Below are 19,126 nucleotides of genomic sequence, written 5' to 3'. Positions count from 1 at the left end.
GATAACTTTTCTTTTACTTCACCATTTTAAATAAACCAAAGGGCAGTCTATGCCGCTAAGAGTCTCGCCTTCGTTTTATTACCGAAGTTTGATAAGGTGATTAGTTTCATCAAACACTTCGACAAACCTGTTTCCAAAATAATATTTTGACAGTGCTCCGTCAGACGGTCGTATTGTGAAAAGGTTTGTCGAAGTGTTTTAAAAAAAACTAAACTCTCAATCAAACTCTGGTAAAAGACCGAAGGCAGGGCCCCGTTAGCGGCGTAGATTGCGCTATGTTTCATTTAAAATGGTGAAAAAATCGTGTAGTTATCTTTCTTTAAAGTCTTCAATTGCCTTCCGACGTAGCATTTATGACGCAATTTATCACGTGGTATACACACACTGTTGATTACCTCGATACTTACAAAACTTGTGGTTGAGATGAAATCTTCTTCGAAATGTTAAAAGCTACTTCATCTTCAGTATGCACTTTTCTTTGTATTATCTTTAATAAATCTCTCATTGAATTCACTTTCCCCTTGAAATGAAAAATCACATGCCTCTATTTAAAAAAGGCGTGTACTACAGGAAAAATATTGAAACGTATCGTTTTCAAACACCCATACAACTAAATTTACACCTCAACTTCCATTCTTTAAATGAAGTACATTTCGGCAATTGCGTTTATCAATCGATGAACACAACATCTTCGGATATGTTCGGATCGCAATTCATCGCATAACAATGTACATGGAAACTATTGATCTTGTTATTGTTTGTATTGTGTCAGCAGGTCTCGTAAAATATAAATTAACATTTAAGAAAGTGTTAATTTATTATATTTTAAACGTATTGTTGCCAGAAGTGTTTCAATTTTACGTTTAAAGGTGATTTCAAGTGGTTGATCTTTTCCCGCGTTATTGTGACGTCATTTGAAAAAATATGTTTCCGGTTACAGTCGGGTCACTCTATTTACTGAATGGATAAGAATGGATTACTGATTTTTTTTTTTATGAAATGATTTTTTTTAACAATTCTTGAATGAACTATTAGTGTAAATATAAGGAATTAATTGCGGGGTTGATGTCATTATCGGGGATATGAACGCAATTGAGCTGGTCAAAGTACGTGTGCATCAAAACAATATTTTTTTCAAAAGTCAGTCAGGTTTTTTACCTAGCTATTCTACAACCTATCAACTTGTTGATATATACAATACAATTTGCAAGTCATTCGATGATAAACTATAGCAATTTACTACCTAAGTTGTTTGCGATATATCAAAGGCCTTTGATAGAGTTTGGCACTGCAGTCTTATTTTAAACTTTATTAGAATATGGAATTGCCGGTAATGTAATCAGCTGGATATCCTATTACTTATACAACATCCTTTTCTCAGTTTAAACTCATCACAGCAGGTGTACCACACGGCTCCGCTTTGGTCCCTCTTCTCTTTCGTAATCGCCGATGTTTGGGAAGTATCCAAACTATATATTCTAAATGATAAAACAGTCTTGAAATTCCTTGTGTTGTCCTCCTAAATGCAAATGTTCCATCCGTAGACACTTTCATATCCGTAGTGTATAGGAAATTTTCTCAATATCATATTTTTTTAAAATCTTTTATTTTATATTAGGTTAGTGCTTTATTAAGCAATGAAAATAAAATGAAATGTTATGACTGTTTTTTTTAATAAGACCTGTAAATATAAATGAGAAGTACATGAGTTTTTAGACTATCTGCGCATGGGCGCATGCAGTTTTAAGACCACAAACTCCAAAGAACTACTTCTATTTATGTCGTTTTAACCCATTTGTTTTTGTTTCAATGCGATCTATGTTTAGCAGAATGACGTCGAAACCATACAAATGGATTGGTCGTGTTGCAGTCCGAGTATGAGATTTTGGTTGTTCGGCTATTTCCGCGCTGTGATTATGTATCCCGGCGTTTTATTTTTAGCAGAATATAACTATTTTTAGATCGTTATATTTATCAGATTAATGAGGGTCAAGATAATGGAAGCTCTGGTGGGAAGATAACATACAGTATTGATATTCACTCTAGTTTAGCCCATGATGTTTCAGAAATTATTACCGACCGCAAGTGTCCAATCGCCTGCAGGATTTGTTATCTAAACCTGACGTGACCCTGAAGCATGTTTTTTTTTGTAATGGTGTTTTTATTAGACTTTTATGAGATAAGAAACAAATACAATTATTGTCTTAGTGTTAAAATAGTTGTATCTCAGGTTTCGCATTGCCAATGCTTCAAATACTATACATTGTAATTTACCTGCTACACAAGAACAAGATACTATTCATTCTATGATTTTAGGCGTTTATATTTCTAATAAGAAGTTTTCATTTTTGCATAAAAGCTTCGTTCCGGTGTATTCTTGGCATAGTTTTAGACATTAGGCTTTCAATTCATATAAGCACACATGCTCTGATACGACAGTGAGTCATGCATACGTTTGGTGAAGCAAAGTAGTTCGGATTAAACCTGTTTAACATCCAAAGAGTACGAAGCATTCATAACAGCACTAGTACTTTTTCTACAAAGGTACTTACATTAAACATAAATAACATTAAATTTATCAATAAACTTTAATCAGCACAATCCTATTCTCATTCATAAAAACAGACTAGTTCCGATATTCTAAACATAATTTCTACATACATTAATTAACTGTCCACATGTTTGTCCTCACCGCGGGAAAACGACCATCTGATAAGCCCTGCATTTTAAAAGGTATAATTGCTCGTAAAAATAAAATAATTTTCCTTAAAGAATTGAAACGTGTAAGTTCATAAAATTTGTCTAATGTATGCTATCTAATCAAAGCACCGAAAAACCTTTAGACGCGATTGAAAAGAGCATTTACTGTAACTTCAAATACATGGGAATACGTCGACTGAACTGATATAAAGCTGTGCATTTTGAATGGAAGTATTGCTGAAGTTGTTTGTAAAAAATGATTTTCCCTAAACAAAACGTGTATGTTAATAAAAGGAAATTATATATATATGATGTATTCATTTTCCTATCGTATGATATCTAATCAAAGCAACGTAAAACCTTTAGAAACGATTAAAATGGGGCATGCATTGTAACACTAAATACATGGGGATGGGGGATTACGACAATTGAAGTGACATTTACAAAAACAAAATTACACAAGACGCTATAAAGATATAGATATGTTTGTTTCTTCGCCCAGTGTGGGCACAAGCGCTGTCGGCACATTTTTCACTTTTATTTATGTGCTCTTCACCCATTCCCATAGTTCAAATAAAATTTGCAACTCTCACATATTTGCCCGCAGATAGTCTTTCAGCGCCTCGCGCTTTGATTAATGTAAGAGCTCATATCTAGATAAGTCATTCGCGTTCACCAGAGTGATGATGCTATGCGCACAGATTTATCGTGATCGGACCTCTGAAAATGAGGTAAATATATTGGCGAGAATATAAGTATCTTTCATGTCCGAGAGTGTAAGATAGGTTCATCCCAACCTGAACGTAGGGTTTTTTGGTGGAAACGAGGTTTACCGAGCAAATATATTAGAAAAACTGACAGTCATGATGTAAAGAATAAATTTAAATACTTTTTAGCTATATTTTGTTTAACTGAGGTGGGAGAAAAGGCATCTACCATGGCCGCTCGTAAGTTATACACATATGATCACATTGTATGCAGTGCGCATGCCCAGAACCATACAGATACTCCGCCACTACAGTATCATCCGGGCAGTTGTAATTAAAACCCCAAAGTACAACACGTTTCGTGTGGATTATCTATAACTCCAAACATAACACTTTAGAATCTGATTTAAATAAGTTTTTTGATCGCCTATTACCATGTTATATAGTGTAGACATGTCATTCATGCTTGGGTATTAAAGGCAAAGTAAATAAACAAAAACAAATATTTACTCTCTGTTATCAAAAGTGAGCTAATATACCGTCTGGTTCTCCGGGCTCTACTCTAGAAATGGACAGATAGTTGACTCTTTTCTCTACAGAGATGCTTTTATGTAGTTGTGCAATGTTACTTTTTCTCTAATGCGCTCTCTTTGATTTGGTTCAAAATATGTCTTTGTCACTTGTACGTGTATCGTCGAATGATTGACCGGAGCACTGCATTCCCTGTTAGTGCCATCCGATTCATGGCTGATTTAATTGTCCGTGGTTTTATCGTTTGGAATTCAGCTGTGCCAAATATAACTAAAGCAATCGAGTTTTATAAATTAAAACCGCATGATTACTATTCAAGCATTGCAAACGTGTGAACATACCCTATCCCCAATTTGACCAATTTTCGTATTCGTGAAATAAGTGTATGGTTGCCTACTGTTCGATTAACACATTTTAAACCGGTTTACCAATTTATCGAGCACCTGTCAGATCAATGACATCATTAATACTTAGACCAATCGCAAGACATGTTACAAAAACAACACAAGTGTCAATGTTATTATTTTCTTTTGTTGTTTTTCTATTTTTCCACAATGGTTCTCTGATATATTCCCTTAACTTCTTGCTTATAGGATGAACAACCACAACAGCCATGTTCAAAGTAACGGCTTTAGTCACAGTCATCATCACAAGTCGAGATCAGAGGTTTGTAGATGAACAGTTTATTGTTGACAATCACACCAGCTGATCTTAGATTTGATCTACTTTTGTATGGATTAGAACGAAAAAAAAAAACAACAAAAATGTTTGTGTCAGTTCTTGGTGAAAAGACTGCTTAATTTACAAAGACATAGTATTAGTTTGCAATACCAGTGATATTATTAGACATTTTTTGCAAAGATAAATGCTTGAGGTATCCGCAAAAGTGCATGTGGTCAATGAACAAAGAATAAAAAACAATGACAATGTAATAAAGTATGTCAGTTGTGAAACGTAACCTTATACGCCCAGACATAGTCCAAAATCCTAAATATGAATGCCTATGAAGTGTACAAAGTTGTTATGTGTTTTCCAAAACTGTTATCAATCTTGTCTTTTTCTTGTAACTATTTGGTTGGGTAATAAAGACTGGCCGGACCGGACCTATTCCGGGCGAACAGAAATCACTGTACCCATCGGGAAAAGAAAGTATAAAAGACTAGTTGATCTGGAAGGTGTATTAAAAAATGAAAATATGTATTTACATAATATTTATGATCAAACATCAGTTTTAGATAATGATTACAAATACTTAATTATGAACAAAAGAAAAATTCAAATGATTATTTTTAACAGAGTGCTTCCATGAAATATAGAAAAGTAATTTACATCAAAATTTTCATTTCCTACTGTTTCACTCGTTCATTTATTCTGGGAGTAGAATTCTTATTGGTCCCTGATAAATTTAACTATTTTTGAAGTACCTTTCTCTGTATGGGTTTCTTTTTAATGAGTGTATTGTTCACACTAGTGTTGTGCCGATGATTAATTATAATCCACAATTAATCGGAAAGACCTACGTCGGCGACAATTGATAGTGAAATTAGAACAATCCATTATAGAAACAAGGGACGTAACCAGTACCGACTAAATTTCTCTATCTTGATAATGCCAGTTAATGTTGAAATGTTAAGGTGTTGCTATGTTAAGTTATCTAGTCATATTTTTATCAAGTCAGTAAGTCACTACAGTACCCTTTTACAAGTTTTCTTTGTACTTAAACTTCTAAAGAATTTGTTCTCAACTTCTCTTGGTTGTGGTATAAAAGTGAATAATAAATAATTAAACCATTAACTCCTTACCATGTAAAAATTTAGTTTTCTCAGTTTTCTGAGAAAAAAAAAGTTATTGTTAAACATACAGAAAATTCAACTGCTTGTTGTATTTGTTACTGACTGACTTTTGAAAGAAATTGATATCTTTCTCTGTGTTTATTTTACACATGTATACAATATTAAATGTAGACAAAAAATAGAGCCTGTGATCGCATGTTCTGTACATGTAATAGTAACTTGTAAACACTAAAAGAAAGGTGTGTTCTGAATGAATATAATGTAATTTATACAGAGAAATGTACAAACAATATTGTAAGGGAACACTGGTGCATGAACTGTATCTGTATGCCTTAAATATGATGACCAAAGATAAATAAATCGATTAATAATCGATCATTGATCAGTTTCATAAACCAATTATCGAAAGTATTTTTTTGGTCCAGTTCCCAACACTAGTTCACACGGTGTCTATCCAAACGTTATCAAGTATTACATGTAACTTATGTATTATATATTTAATACTTATTTGTACTTATTTAATACTTTGCTGTTAATATTATGATTTGGTTCGTTAATAGTCCAGTCTGGCCAGTCTTTTATACCCAATCAAAATTCTGAAGACTTCCAAACGATTCCCGGACAATTACGGAAATTTCAGTTGGTCCTGAATTGGTCCGGTCCGGCCAGTCTTTTATACCCAAGTTCAACCTAATTATCTACTTAAAACAATCCATAATATACATCTTGGCAGACAAGAATGTGTTGTGTGGAGTGGGAACCCACAAATAAAATCTACAATATTCAGTGGACTACTCACTCTTGATCAGATGTTTTGATCCTCACATTTGGAGATGCTTGTTTGGTACTGGTACCCTGGATGAATGGTTTGATTTTTATTTATACAGATATGCTGGGCTATATTACAATGAACTTTGATCTCATGTTTGGCACTGTTAACTGTGCTAACATAACGGTCTGGATAACTCCCAAACGTTTGGACCCATGGGTAACTACAATGTATGTATGTTATACAAATGTATGTTATAAAATCAGATATGTTTGCACAGAAATAGAATGCTTAGCCAATGATGCATTATAACTTGTATCCACATGTATCTGCGTAGCCAGTCAGTTTTGAAGTTTATGAGGTTCTGTCCTCACACCACTAAAGACGCTGTGACTGAAAGTTGAATAATGATGCCAAAAGGAAGAATTCCTCACCCCAGTTGGTTGCAGTATTTTAATGCCAATTAAGAACTTTTGACTAAAATGAATGACAAGGCTTCACAGCTACGGACTAAATAATTAAGATGACTTTCTTAGGATGTCTTGCGAGATACATGTGTTGGCTAACAAAGAAACACTGTCTAGTCATACCAAGAGCCGATTCTTTTACATTTTTGAATAAATCAAGATGCATTTAAGTGTATCGGTACATATTGATTGCCACAAATTGAGGTGGTATAAATTTAAAATTGTCACGGCACTAGCTGGTAAGTGATAGTGTGTGTGAGTGGGCACCATATGTCAGAGGCTCAGATAAGTAAGATGCCTGTCCAGAGTCCAATCCAGGACGCCCTGCCCCCAAGTAATGTTCTCTAGTCTACAAACTAAGATAAAAGGCACAGATATCTTGCATACTGACTGAATATGATCAGATGGACCATATGATAGAATTTGAGAAGACAAGTGAATTAGTGATCCTCAATTTTGTATAACTGCCAGTGCCTCAAGTTGACTATACAAAATTAACAATTATCATGTGACAAGAATATACTTATACATATGTATTTGGACAATGCACTGTAATATTAGTCTTAATAAATTGTCCTTTATGCTCTGTTATTAATTGTATTTATAAAAAGGTGTTTTTTTTTGTCTTAAACCAGGAGTCTTGGACTTATTACATTAAACAATCTGGTCTCTTGTTTATGATTCAGACAGGCTATAATGCCTTTGGATCTACATGTATATCATAATCTGTTGTCTCTCTCCTGTTTTTAATCAAATCAATGAATTTCATTCAATAAATAATTCATTAACAAAACTTTTTCCCTGAAGTTTTATATGGTATGTTTTCTATAAAAACACCTGTAATTGCTTCCACAAAACTGTTCAATATAATGAATTAAATTTAAAAAATGATAGTTTTTTGTTTTAATTTAAGTGCCCGAGAGATAAATTAGTATTTAAGTATTCCACCGGTACTCAGGTACTCATTGCCATCCCAAATTGATATGCCTCTTATAAGCACTAATTAAAGGCACATACATAGTTACATATTTCAAATCAAAAGAGAATTTCACACACTTGAAAGTCCTGACCTTCTTTTCTGTAATTTATTTGTATTCCTTATATATGATTTTTTAAAACGAGCAGTATTTAAAGACCTTTGAAATATTCTTCATCTGGGTGATACTGTGCCTTTAATTGTCCCAAGTGTGTAAGACGTTGCATGGAAATTCTCTATTGATTGTGCTAAGGAGAAACTATTGGAAGAGTACTGTAGGAAGACGTCACAATTTTCAGATATTTTGGTCTCCAAATGAAGCTCTGAGGCATTAATCGAACAGGTTTTCAGGTTAATTTAATTGTGACACTGCATAATCCTTGTAAGAGAAATAAGTGGTCTCAAATGTTAAATTTTGACACTGAAAAAATACGGATCATGTTATTAGGAATGATAAATTATTTTTTTAGTTTAATCTTAAGCATAGATAATGTAGATTTGGAAACTTTGGATATTGGTCGAAAACCCATTTTTTTATATTAACATTGGCCTAATCTTTTGCGTAGAGAAAACCTGACGTTCAAAATATAGTAAAACCTGCAAGGGTTTGTGGCGTCATAAAGTACCCAATTTTCCTGAGAAGCGTTCGCTGGTTTTATTGAATTTGCTCATGTGCCCTCCTGCATTCGTACATTAAGAACGTACTAAAAAAATATGATTAATTCTTAAGAAACATCAGACAAGAGTGTCACCAACATGGCAAAATACAGCACAATAGCTGTTATTAAAACTGGACTATTATCTGGTGAAAAGCACCATTATTGGTTCAGTTCAGTTTGAGGGAATGCGTTCATTATTTGATTTCTCCTGATGTGGCTTGTAGTATTGACGCTGGTTAATACAATGCTGGCTAGTATGGAGCTTCATTCCGCTTTTCCTTGAAAAGAGAGCTTTCTCCTAAACACTGGAATAAGCAATAATTCCTTGTGCAAATTCTGTGCGGTTTTCAGGTTTTTATATTGCAAGGGTTGTTTTGAAATGATAAAGAGAACAGAATGATGACTCATGGAAGTGCTCATTTATGACTGGATATTGCAGTTGATGGACATGAAATATACAAATATCTAAATGTATAACAGTGCTTATTTATGACAGATTATTGAATTCAATGGACATGAAATATACATATATCTACATGTATAACAGTGCTTGTTTATGACGGGATATTGCAGTTGATAGACATCGCGGAAATATACATATATCTACATGTATACAAGTGCTTGTTTATGACAGATTATTGCAGTTATGGATGGCTGACCAAAAGAGTGTTATAGTTTCATTTGGTGCTCGGTCAATAATCTTGTGATGTCATGGCTTAATATTTACATGTCAAACTTGCATCTCCTAGACATCACCACTGTTTGTATTGCCCCCTCTTGGATGTGCTGGTATTGCCACGTAATGTCAATACGTTTGAGAGGCCCAAGGATGAGGATGATGTTATATTTATGTTAATTATGTTGTTTATAGACCTTCAATTCAAAGTAAAAATTCTGATCACACTCTACCAGTAATTCATGTTCAGTGTATCCTTTATCTGAAGAAATAACATTTGTTTTAGCTTGAATTAAATGAAATGCTGTCATCGTTCAAAATAATGATTATTGGCAAGAAAAAAGATCAGTAAACTGGTAGTTATAGCAATAAGCATATAAGAAAAATATTTAAACAGTGAGTCTGCTCGATATATTGAACAGAACTTGTGCCAAAGCAAGAAGAGTATTCAATTGTTGTGATGGACATTGATGCTTGAGGGATGAACACATTCAGTCCTGGAATTATTGTCAGGGCAAACTTTATCATAAAATGTGATTATGTCTGCAGAAGAGATGTTACCCTGAGGAGCTTATGAGCGTTTTATGACATGTATTAATATGTCGCATATTGTGAATAGGAGAGCGAAAACTGGGAATGTCTTATTTGAAAATTTGTTCTTTAATATGCAAGCCAGTCTACAATAAATTAGACTGGAATTCTGAGGATGTCCAATAAGCATTAATTAGTAATGCAAAATATTGAAACAACAGTATTTTGTGTGGAAGTTGTGTGGAAATAGATTGATCGTGAAAAATGTAATCAAAGCATATAATAAGTGTTCTAAAGAGTGTACAGACAACATCTGGTGAAATGCACAACTGAAGCTGTTGTAGACTGTGATTCACAACTGAAGCTGTTGTAGACTGTGATTCACAACTGAACCTGTTGTAGACTGTGATTCACAACTGAAGCTGTTGTAGACTGTGATTTCCAACTGAAGCTGCTGTAGACTGTGATTTCCAACTGAAGCTGTTGTAGACTGTGAATCACAACTGAAGCTGTTGTAGACTGTGATTCACAACTGAAGCTGTTGTAGACTGTGATTTCCAACTGAAGCTGTTGTAGATTGTGATTTCCAACTGAAGCTGTTGTAGACTGTGATTTCCAACTGAAGCTGTTGTAGACTGTGATTTCCACACTGCAGTCTTATGATTGTGAAAGTATGGAAAGTGTGATCATGCTCTGATGATCAGATGCTGTTGTGAACTACATGTGTATGTTTTTAAGCTCTTCAGCGCTCTTCAGCACTCGTCAGCGCTCATCAGCTTGATTTTGGATTTAATGTGTGAAAATACCAGATGTTCCGATGAACTAGGTTATGTGAACTATGTTTTTATACTCTTAAGTGCTTTAAGATCAACTTGATATGGGAAATTAATGGTGGAAAATACTAGATGTTCCTACATCTATGGTTTCTGAACCACAGAGCCATAACTTGTTATACTTGTTATAAGGTGTGAGATGTTATAAAGTGCGAGAAGTGTGAAAATGCCATGATGTCAAGATGCTGCTGTAACTATGTTTTCCACACAAACTGGCCCCTGGTAAACTGGGGGGAATCCCCATACAGACAGGTAGCCATTGTTGTGAGTCACTGAAAGTTTTCAGTCTTACAGTATATGTTTGGGGGATGCAGGATTATTTTTCTGCCCTACTGGCCTAATATCCACCAGGGCATTAGCTCCTGTGAGGGTATCAGTCTTGTTATATTACTGGGCATAGTGTACATACATGTACAAAATATAATTCCAGTTTTAGAGCTATCCTGATTCTTTAACATTATGCCCAGTGTGTAGTAACAGTATCCATTCTTTAACATGATGCCCAGTGTGTAGTAACAGTTTCCATTCTTTACCATGATGCCCAGTGTGTAGTAACAGTATCCATTCTTTAACATGATGCCCAGTGTATAGTAACAGTTTCCATTCTTTAACATGATGCCCAGTGTGTAGTAACACTGTTTCCATTCTTTACCATGATGCCCAGTGTGTAGTAACAGTGTCCATTCTTTAACATGATGCCCAGTGTATAGTAACAGTTTCCATTCTTTAACATGATGCCCAGTGTGTAGTAACAGTATCCATTCTTTACCATGATGCCCAGTGTGTAGTAACAGTTTCCATTCTTTAACATGATGCCCAGTGTGTAGTAACAGTATCCATTCTTTACCATGATGCCCAGTGTGTAGTAACAGTATCCATTCTTTACCATGATGCCCAGTGTGTAGTAACAGTATCCATTCTTTACCATGATGCCCAGTGTGTAGTAACAGTTTCCATTCTTTAACATGATGCCCAGTGTGTAGTAACAGTTTCCATTCTTTAACATGATGCCCAGTGTGTAGTAACAGTATCCATTCTTTAACATGATGCCCAGTGTGTAGTAACAGTATCCATTCTTTAACATGATGCCCAGTGTGTAGTAACAGTTTCCATTCTTTACCATGATGCCCAGTGTGTAGTAACAGTTTCCATTCTTTACCATGATGCCCAGTGTATAGTAACAGTTTCCATTCTTTACCATGATGCCCAGTGTGTAGTAACAGTATCCATTCTTTAACATGATGCCCAGTGTATAGTAACAGTTTCCATTCTTTAACATGATGCCCAGTGTGTAGTAACAGTTTCCATTCTTTACCATGATGCCCAGTGTGTAGTAGCAGTTTCCATTCTTTACCATGATGCCCAGTGTGTAGTAACAGTATCCATTCTTTAACATGATGCCCAGTGTGTAGTAACAGTTTCCATTCTTTACCATGATGCCCAGTGTGTAGTAACAGTTTCCATTCTTTACCATGATGCCCAGTGTATAGTAACAGTTTCCATTCTTTACCATGATGCCCAGTGTGTAGTAACAGTATCCATTCTTTAACATGATGCCCAGTGTGTAGTAACAGTTTCCATTCTTTACCATGATGCCCAGTGTGTAGTAACAGTTTCCATTCTTTAACATGATGCCCAGTGTATAGTAACAGTTTCCATTCTTTACCATGATGCCCAGTGTGTAGTAGCAGTTTCCATTCTTTACCATGATGCCCAGTGTGTAGTAACAGTTTCCATTCTTTAACATGATGCCCAGTGTGTAGTAACAGTTTCCATTCTTTACCATGATGCCCAGTGTGTAGTAGCAGTTTCCATTCTTTAACATGATGCCCAGTGTGTAGTAACAGTTTCCATTCTTTACCATGATGCCCAGTGTGTAGTAATGTCACACAGTATCCATTTTAAGTACTTCTGGGAATATGAATGATAAGTAATTTTGGGAGGTGAGGTGGGGGATCGATCCTGCAACCCCAGTGTCTTACCGCTATACCACGGATCTACCACAAAATTATGTAATAAGTTCTAAACACTTCTAATATGTTTAATAGGATGTCCAATTGTGGGCATCAGCAACAAAGCAGTCGGCTGTCTACATTTAAAAGTTATTTTTCCAGTTTATTATTTGTATAAATCTTTTAAAACAGATTTGACTTGTATACCAGCAATTCTGACTTTGAAATTTCGGTCCCTAAACTGTCAAAGTTTTACTATGTACTCCCTCTGTTCCTTACTTCAGCAATCAATTAATAGTTGAACTTTGTGTTTTTGGTGTTTTTTTCTACCAAAACAACTTATTTTTATATTAATTAGTATTAAATATTATAATATGAATTTTAGACGTACTTGATTATCAGTTTAAAAAATGTATACTTTCTCCTTTATTTTCAGGTGTCTCAGAACTCCATTACCGATGACGATGCCCAAGTGAACAGAAAGTTGCCAAAGGAACTACTCCTTAGGTATTTAGTAGTGATGTTCCGATGATCGATTATAATCGAAAATCGATTGGTTGGGCCTGAAATCGGCGACAATCAATAGTGATTAGTTATAATCGATTATCAAAAAAAAAAAGATAGTAAGTGTTCAGATGTTATCTTTAACGAAATGGCTGATGAAAGCCACAATGAGCAAGTAAATGAACTATTTTTTATACAACAACACTTAATAACTTCCATCATAGACATGAGGTATATGCATATAATGATTAAGAGTTTAATACATGAATAAAACTACAACTAGTATTTTAAGAACCGATTGTACTATCGATAATCGGTTACTTGAGTGGAACGATCATCGATAGTAAAATTGCAACCGATTCCCAACACTAGTATTTAGTAGGCATTGGTTAGAATTTTTAAGTCAATCTTTTTTCTTGTCTGGTTTCTTAAGTGAAAAACCCTATTATCATCGTAGTCATCGTGCATTTGTGCATATCTTATTCAAATATATTCAGGGGAAACTTGGTACACTTGTGAAAAGTCTTTAATATGGCTATTAAAATAATTCAGCAAGGGGTTGAAAAGTCCAAACAGGTAGGGGTTGAAAAGTCTTTGAAATAAGGATTGAAAAGTCTAAGGGTTGAAAAGTACTGCTCCCATCCTCTATAGTCTCATAAGGTAGAATTATCGTGTTTTATGCTCATTTCTTTCAAATTAAACTCGGTATCCTTCATAAGAACCATTCTTGTCAACATTTATTCATCTTCTTTTGAATATTAAAACAATATTATCAACTGTGGTAAAACTAATTTGGAAGTAAGAGTGCATTTCCAGCCAAAAAATAATAAAACTCCACCTAGGTCATTAGATTATCATGGATTATAAATAAAAAATGTTGAAAATAATAATAACTTCAATTATTAGAGGCAACACTTTTTAATCGATGTAATAACACTTAAATTGCAAATTTTAAACCAAATACACCTCTCCTCCCAAATATGTGACTTTAATTGTTATTTTCATATTAGCTATGTATCATATTTATTTGATAGATTTTATAAGCTTTCTCTTATAACATTACACAACATTTTTCTTTTCAGAAACAACATAAAATGTGATAAAAAAATAGGATTGATTTTGTCCTGCAAATTGGATGTGGCAGACAGTCTTTATTCAGCCATGATAGTTTTCATCAATGGGTCTTTAAGAAAGCCAACAATATTGGGAGTATTTGCAGTTGTCAACCACTGTCAATCTCAACACTATTGCTAGACTGTTTCAATTTGTTTAGATAGACAAGCAAGGTCCATTACATTCCGATTTTTTAATGCCAGGAAATACTCAAAGCCCTTTTCTAGGAAATCAGACAGAAATTGCAGACATCATTTAGGGAAATGGTCGTAATGCATCTGCAAAAATGCTTCCACAAAAAACAGAGATACCTAATTGTCCATATTTGAAACATAATTACTAACCAGGATTGAATGTAGTCATGTGAGACTTGGGAAGTACGTTTGTTAGACAATAATCATTTGTTGAAATCCCATAGTTCTTATACTTTTATAAGTTTATACATATAATACATGTAATTATTTTTTACAAAAATGTAAGTTTTGTTTTTGACCATGTTTGGGCATTGTAACGCATCCTACAGTTAACATGCTGGTTTCATATTTAAAAAAATTGTTACTTAAAAATTTGTCATTTTATTTTTTTATGGTTAAAAACCTATACTAGATTTAGCCAGAAAGTTACAGGATTTTAGGGAGGAAAATCCATTGAAAAACATTTTCCACTTTTAAAATTCATATCTTTGTGATATAAACATGACAACAATTAGAGTACATGTAACTTGATCATACGGTCTGTTTGCAAATGACTGGTTTACAATAAATCCTAATTTATCATAATATTTTTCAGAATTTTCTCGTTCTTGGATGTTGTGTCCCTATGCAGATGTGCGCAGGTTTCCAAGGTAACCAAACCACTAAGTGATTTAACAAATAGGAATTGTATGATAGTTTTGTTACAGTATTTAATATTCAGGTCGCTTTTTGTAATGATTTAATGGAAAATTGATAAAAGTAATTTATTCCGTATTCATTTACAAAGAGAATGCAGTCAAATATGCACAATTCTTTGCCTGTGTAATAAGCTTACTATAGATTTAAATTTAAAAGTCTTCAGCCAGTGTTTTTATGCCCCCAATGGTGGGCATATTAAAATCGCACCATCCGTCCGTCTGTCCGGTGCGAACGGTCCTTCCGTCGGTGTGTCCGGCTCAATAACTTGTGTCCGGGCTGTAACTTTCTTTTGTATGGACAGATTTTAAAATATCTTGCCACATGTGTTTGACATACCAAGACAACGTGTCGAGTGCATGACCCGTGTCCCAATCTCTAATGTCAAGGTCACACTTAGGTGTTTATTCACAGTGGAATGCTGCATATAAGGACATAGAGTATAGGTTGTCGTGTCCGGGCTGTAACTTTTTATTGTATGGACAATTTTAAAATAACTTGCCACATGTGTTTGACATACCAAGATGACGTGTCGCGTGCAAGACCCGTGTCCCTACCTCTAATAATTAAGGTGAAAGATATACTTAGGTGTTTATTCACAATGGAATGCTGAATATAAGGACATAAGTGTGTAGGTTGTCAAGTATGGGTGGTATTTTTTTATGTTCAGTGGCAATTTAAAATAACTTGCCATATGTATTTGACACGTAAAGGCAAGATCAACTTTTTCACATACTGACCTTGTTCATAGGTCAATATCACATTCGGGGGCATTCGTCACATACTGTGACAGCTCTTGTTTCTCCTTTTTTAGCAGGGGCTGAAAATCGGCTACTTTCCAACTGAAAAAAAAAACTGTTTCTCAAAATTATAAAAACAAAATTGGAATCATTGGTTTTTCTGATGTTATAGTTGTGTTTGTTTTTAATTGAAAATCAATTTCCAATAATGTTTAATCAATGTCTTTCAAGCATTTATGCACTAAAATTTCCCAAAATGAGAAGGCCAGGCCTTTTCTCATATTTTGCTGAAAAGCCATGACAGTTGTTGATTTGTTTTAAAAAATTCACTGAGATGATAATTATGCAAAATAAATTTGAATGTAGTGAATTTAATTGCATGTTTTAATTTCATTACAGAAAACCTGATACCGTCTTGTTTATTCATTATTATGTTTGCAATAGAGTCGTTTAGGGATTTTATAAGAAACAAAAGTTCAGCTTCATTGACACTCAGTATGAAATAATTGTACCCTTAGCAGTCTGCAGAGAAAATGCTGGAAATTATTATAGTTGCATAGGCAGCAATATATTTGATCAAAGAGGAAGCAAATTATATTACAGTTTGCTTTACAATGCCTTAGTTTGTAGCTAGGAGATTCCTGTTCTCTGGTAATTGATTTAGTTTCCAATTTACATGTCTTCTGTCATGGATCCCTTTGCATGCGATGACAGCATGAACTGTTATAAATAACAGAAATACGATTATGAATGCCTTGAAATCCATTTAACCATACATTTTGTATGCAGCTTTATGTCCCTATCTTTAAACATAAGGTCACAGAAACCATCTGAACTTAGTATGTGTCTGTCCATTCGTCCCATTTTTATCCAGTCCAAATCTTTCCCATTCATGGATGGACTTAAAAATTATTAGAAATAATTACATAATTATAAGTGACCTCCATAGCAGGAGGATTTGTTGCACACAAGACCCACAACCCTTACCTTAAGTCAAGGTCACAGATACCTTCTGAACGTCCCTCCATCCCATTTTTATCCAGTCCCTGATAATAGTCTGTGCCAGGTCCATATCTTTAATTCTCATTTATGGTTAGATTTTAACATTATTTAGGTAGAAGTGGCCACCATAGCATAAGGATGATGTCACACTAAAGGCACTTGTCCTTATCTTAAAGCTCAAGGTCACAGCAACTTTTTTAACTTATGTTTTTCCAATTGTTCTGTTTTTGTCTGGTCAATACCTTTCTCATTCATGATCTGATTATTAAAAATATATGTCAGAAGTAACTATTATAACATGAGGATGTTGCCCACAAGACTAATGTCCCTACCTTCAAGGTTTAGGTCAACATCATAGTATAAAGATGGTTTGCCCTAAAAATCAGTGTCCCTACCTTCATGGTCAATGTCACATGAATGTATTCCTATATAAGCCTTACTGATAATAGTTCATGTCCAGTCCATATCTGTGTTAAACAATGTTGGAAGTTTAAATAAGGAATGAGGATGTGTTCGCCCAAGACTCGTGTGCCTGCCTTTGAGGTCAAGGTCACAGCAACCTTCTTAACTTCAGTTAACAGATATTATCAAATTATATCATCACTACCAACCAACTTAAAGTCTTGGTTGGTGCCCTGCAAACCAACTATTGTTTAAGGACAGCCTTTATTTCATAGTTTTGTATTCAAGGGTAACTAACACAGCTCAGTTGAAGTGTGGAAGCTTGAAATAAGACGCTGACCTTGTTAATAAGTGATGTAACTGTATTTCATTATTGTACCTCAGTATTGGAACTTGCTGGCTCTGGATGGGAGCAACTGGCAGAGAGTGGATCTGTTCAAATTTCAAGTGGATGTCAAGGTAGGCTAAAGCTTATGCTTATTTATTCCCCAGGTATCTTGTGGCTATATTAAAGTTGTATTAAAAACGTTGCGTCTCGTTGGTCCCTAAATGTTGCATGCATCTCCAGGATTATTGCACTCTGTACATACATGAAACTTCATAGTAATGTTGGTCAACATGGGCTGTTGTGCACCTGCCATTTCTGTCACATTTTGCTGGGACAAAGAAGAGATTAGCCCTTGACGTAGTTCAAGTGGTCTGAATAACTTTGTGTTGCATGTAGCACCAATAGTATCGCACCAACTTATGTACCAACGCATCCAGAAACTTTATAGGACTGTTGCACACTTGCCAATTCTATCACATTTTATTTGGTCTTACAAAAGTTATTGCCCTTGACTAAGTAAAAACTCATCAGAAAAATATCTTGAGTATTTGTGCTCATGAAACTCCATAGGAATGTTGGTGAGCATGGTCAGCTTAGCACCTGCCAATTCTTTCACATTGTTCTCGATCTAATTAGAGTATTGTTCCTTGAAATTGTAAAAAATGATCTGAATAACTTTGTGTCGCATGTAATGCCAAAAAGTATGGCACCTACACTCATGAAACTTCATAGGAATGTTGGTTAGCATAGGCTGATATGCCCCTGCCCTCTCTGTCACAATTCACTTGTTAATTCCACAACTTAACATTAACAGCTCCTGTGTCGACAACTGTGAAAGCTCTTGATGAAATATGAATGCATATCCTTGATTCTTTGTACTCAAGTAAAGGGAAGATTATGCTTGATTCATGTGTGCTTGAACTTCTTAAATTTTCAAACTTTTTTTTAAAATTATTAGCTGTTGAGTTTCTGCATTCTCGTTCACCAGAGTGATGATGCTATGCTATTATGTAAGATTTATCATTATCAAACCTCTGATCAATGAGAATGAGTTTCTGTGAAAGCTTTATTTTGTTTCACAGAATTTAACATTCTCAGTAAATTATCTTATTTCACATGATTTTGAAATCCCTAACATCTTACTTGTTGAGACATTGCTGGGAATTCTATTTTTTTTTTAATCTTTTCTAATCAATCAAGTAAAATTGTTACATAGACTTTCAGAGAGAAGTAATTTTTGTAGTTGGAGGGAAATGTTTTAAGGAATTTTGACTTTAGAGATTGAATCAAGCTCAAAGTGAAAGTGTTTTTTTGTTGTTGTTTTTTAAAAAACAAATGAAACACAATGATTCTGCACTTAGAAAATATGTCAAAACCCATTAAACTGACAACCAATTTATTTAAGTGGCGAGCATTTTTTGTTCAAAGAAAGAATTTAAGGTATTGTCATAGTAAAAGCCATGGTGTCTTTGTCGGTTGTCGTCATTGGGAAAAAACTTGCGCATAATATTAACCGCTCAAGATATTCAAATAAAACTTGGTACACATGTTGC

The 19,126-nt window shown here is 34.5% G+C and overlaps 1 protein-coding gene across 1 annotated transcript in view; it reads left to right on the top strand.

Annotated features, from left to right (window-relative positions):
* Positions 1–4,427: 4,427 nt before the first annotated feature.
* The window catches only part of LOC128234308 (F-box/LRR-repeat protein 2-like), a 38,166-nt gene continuing 23,467 nt past the window's right edge, over positions 4,428–19,126 (top strand). Inside the window, exons 1-4 of the mRNA XM_052948475.1 lie at positions 4,428–4,604; positions 13,031–13,101; positions 15,001–15,055; positions 17,630–17,704. Coding sequence (XP_052804435.1) covers positions 4,533–4,604; positions 13,031–13,101; positions 15,001–15,055; positions 17,630–17,704 — 273 coding nt within the window. The 5' untranslated portion in view covers positions 4,428–4,532. The remainder of the gene's footprint in view (positions 4,605–13,030; positions 13,102–15,000; positions 15,056–17,629; positions 17,705–19,126) is intronic.

The sequence above is a fragment of the Mya arenaria genome, chromosome 5 (assembly GCF_026914265.1).
Source record: "Mya arenaria isolate MELC-2E11 chromosome 5, ASM2691426v1".
NCBI lineage: Eukaryota > Metazoa > Mollusca > Bivalvia > Myida > Myidae > Mya > Mya arenaria.
The sequence above is the reverse complement of the archived record's forward strand: the minus strand, read 5'-3'. Positions and strand labels throughout refer to the sequence as shown.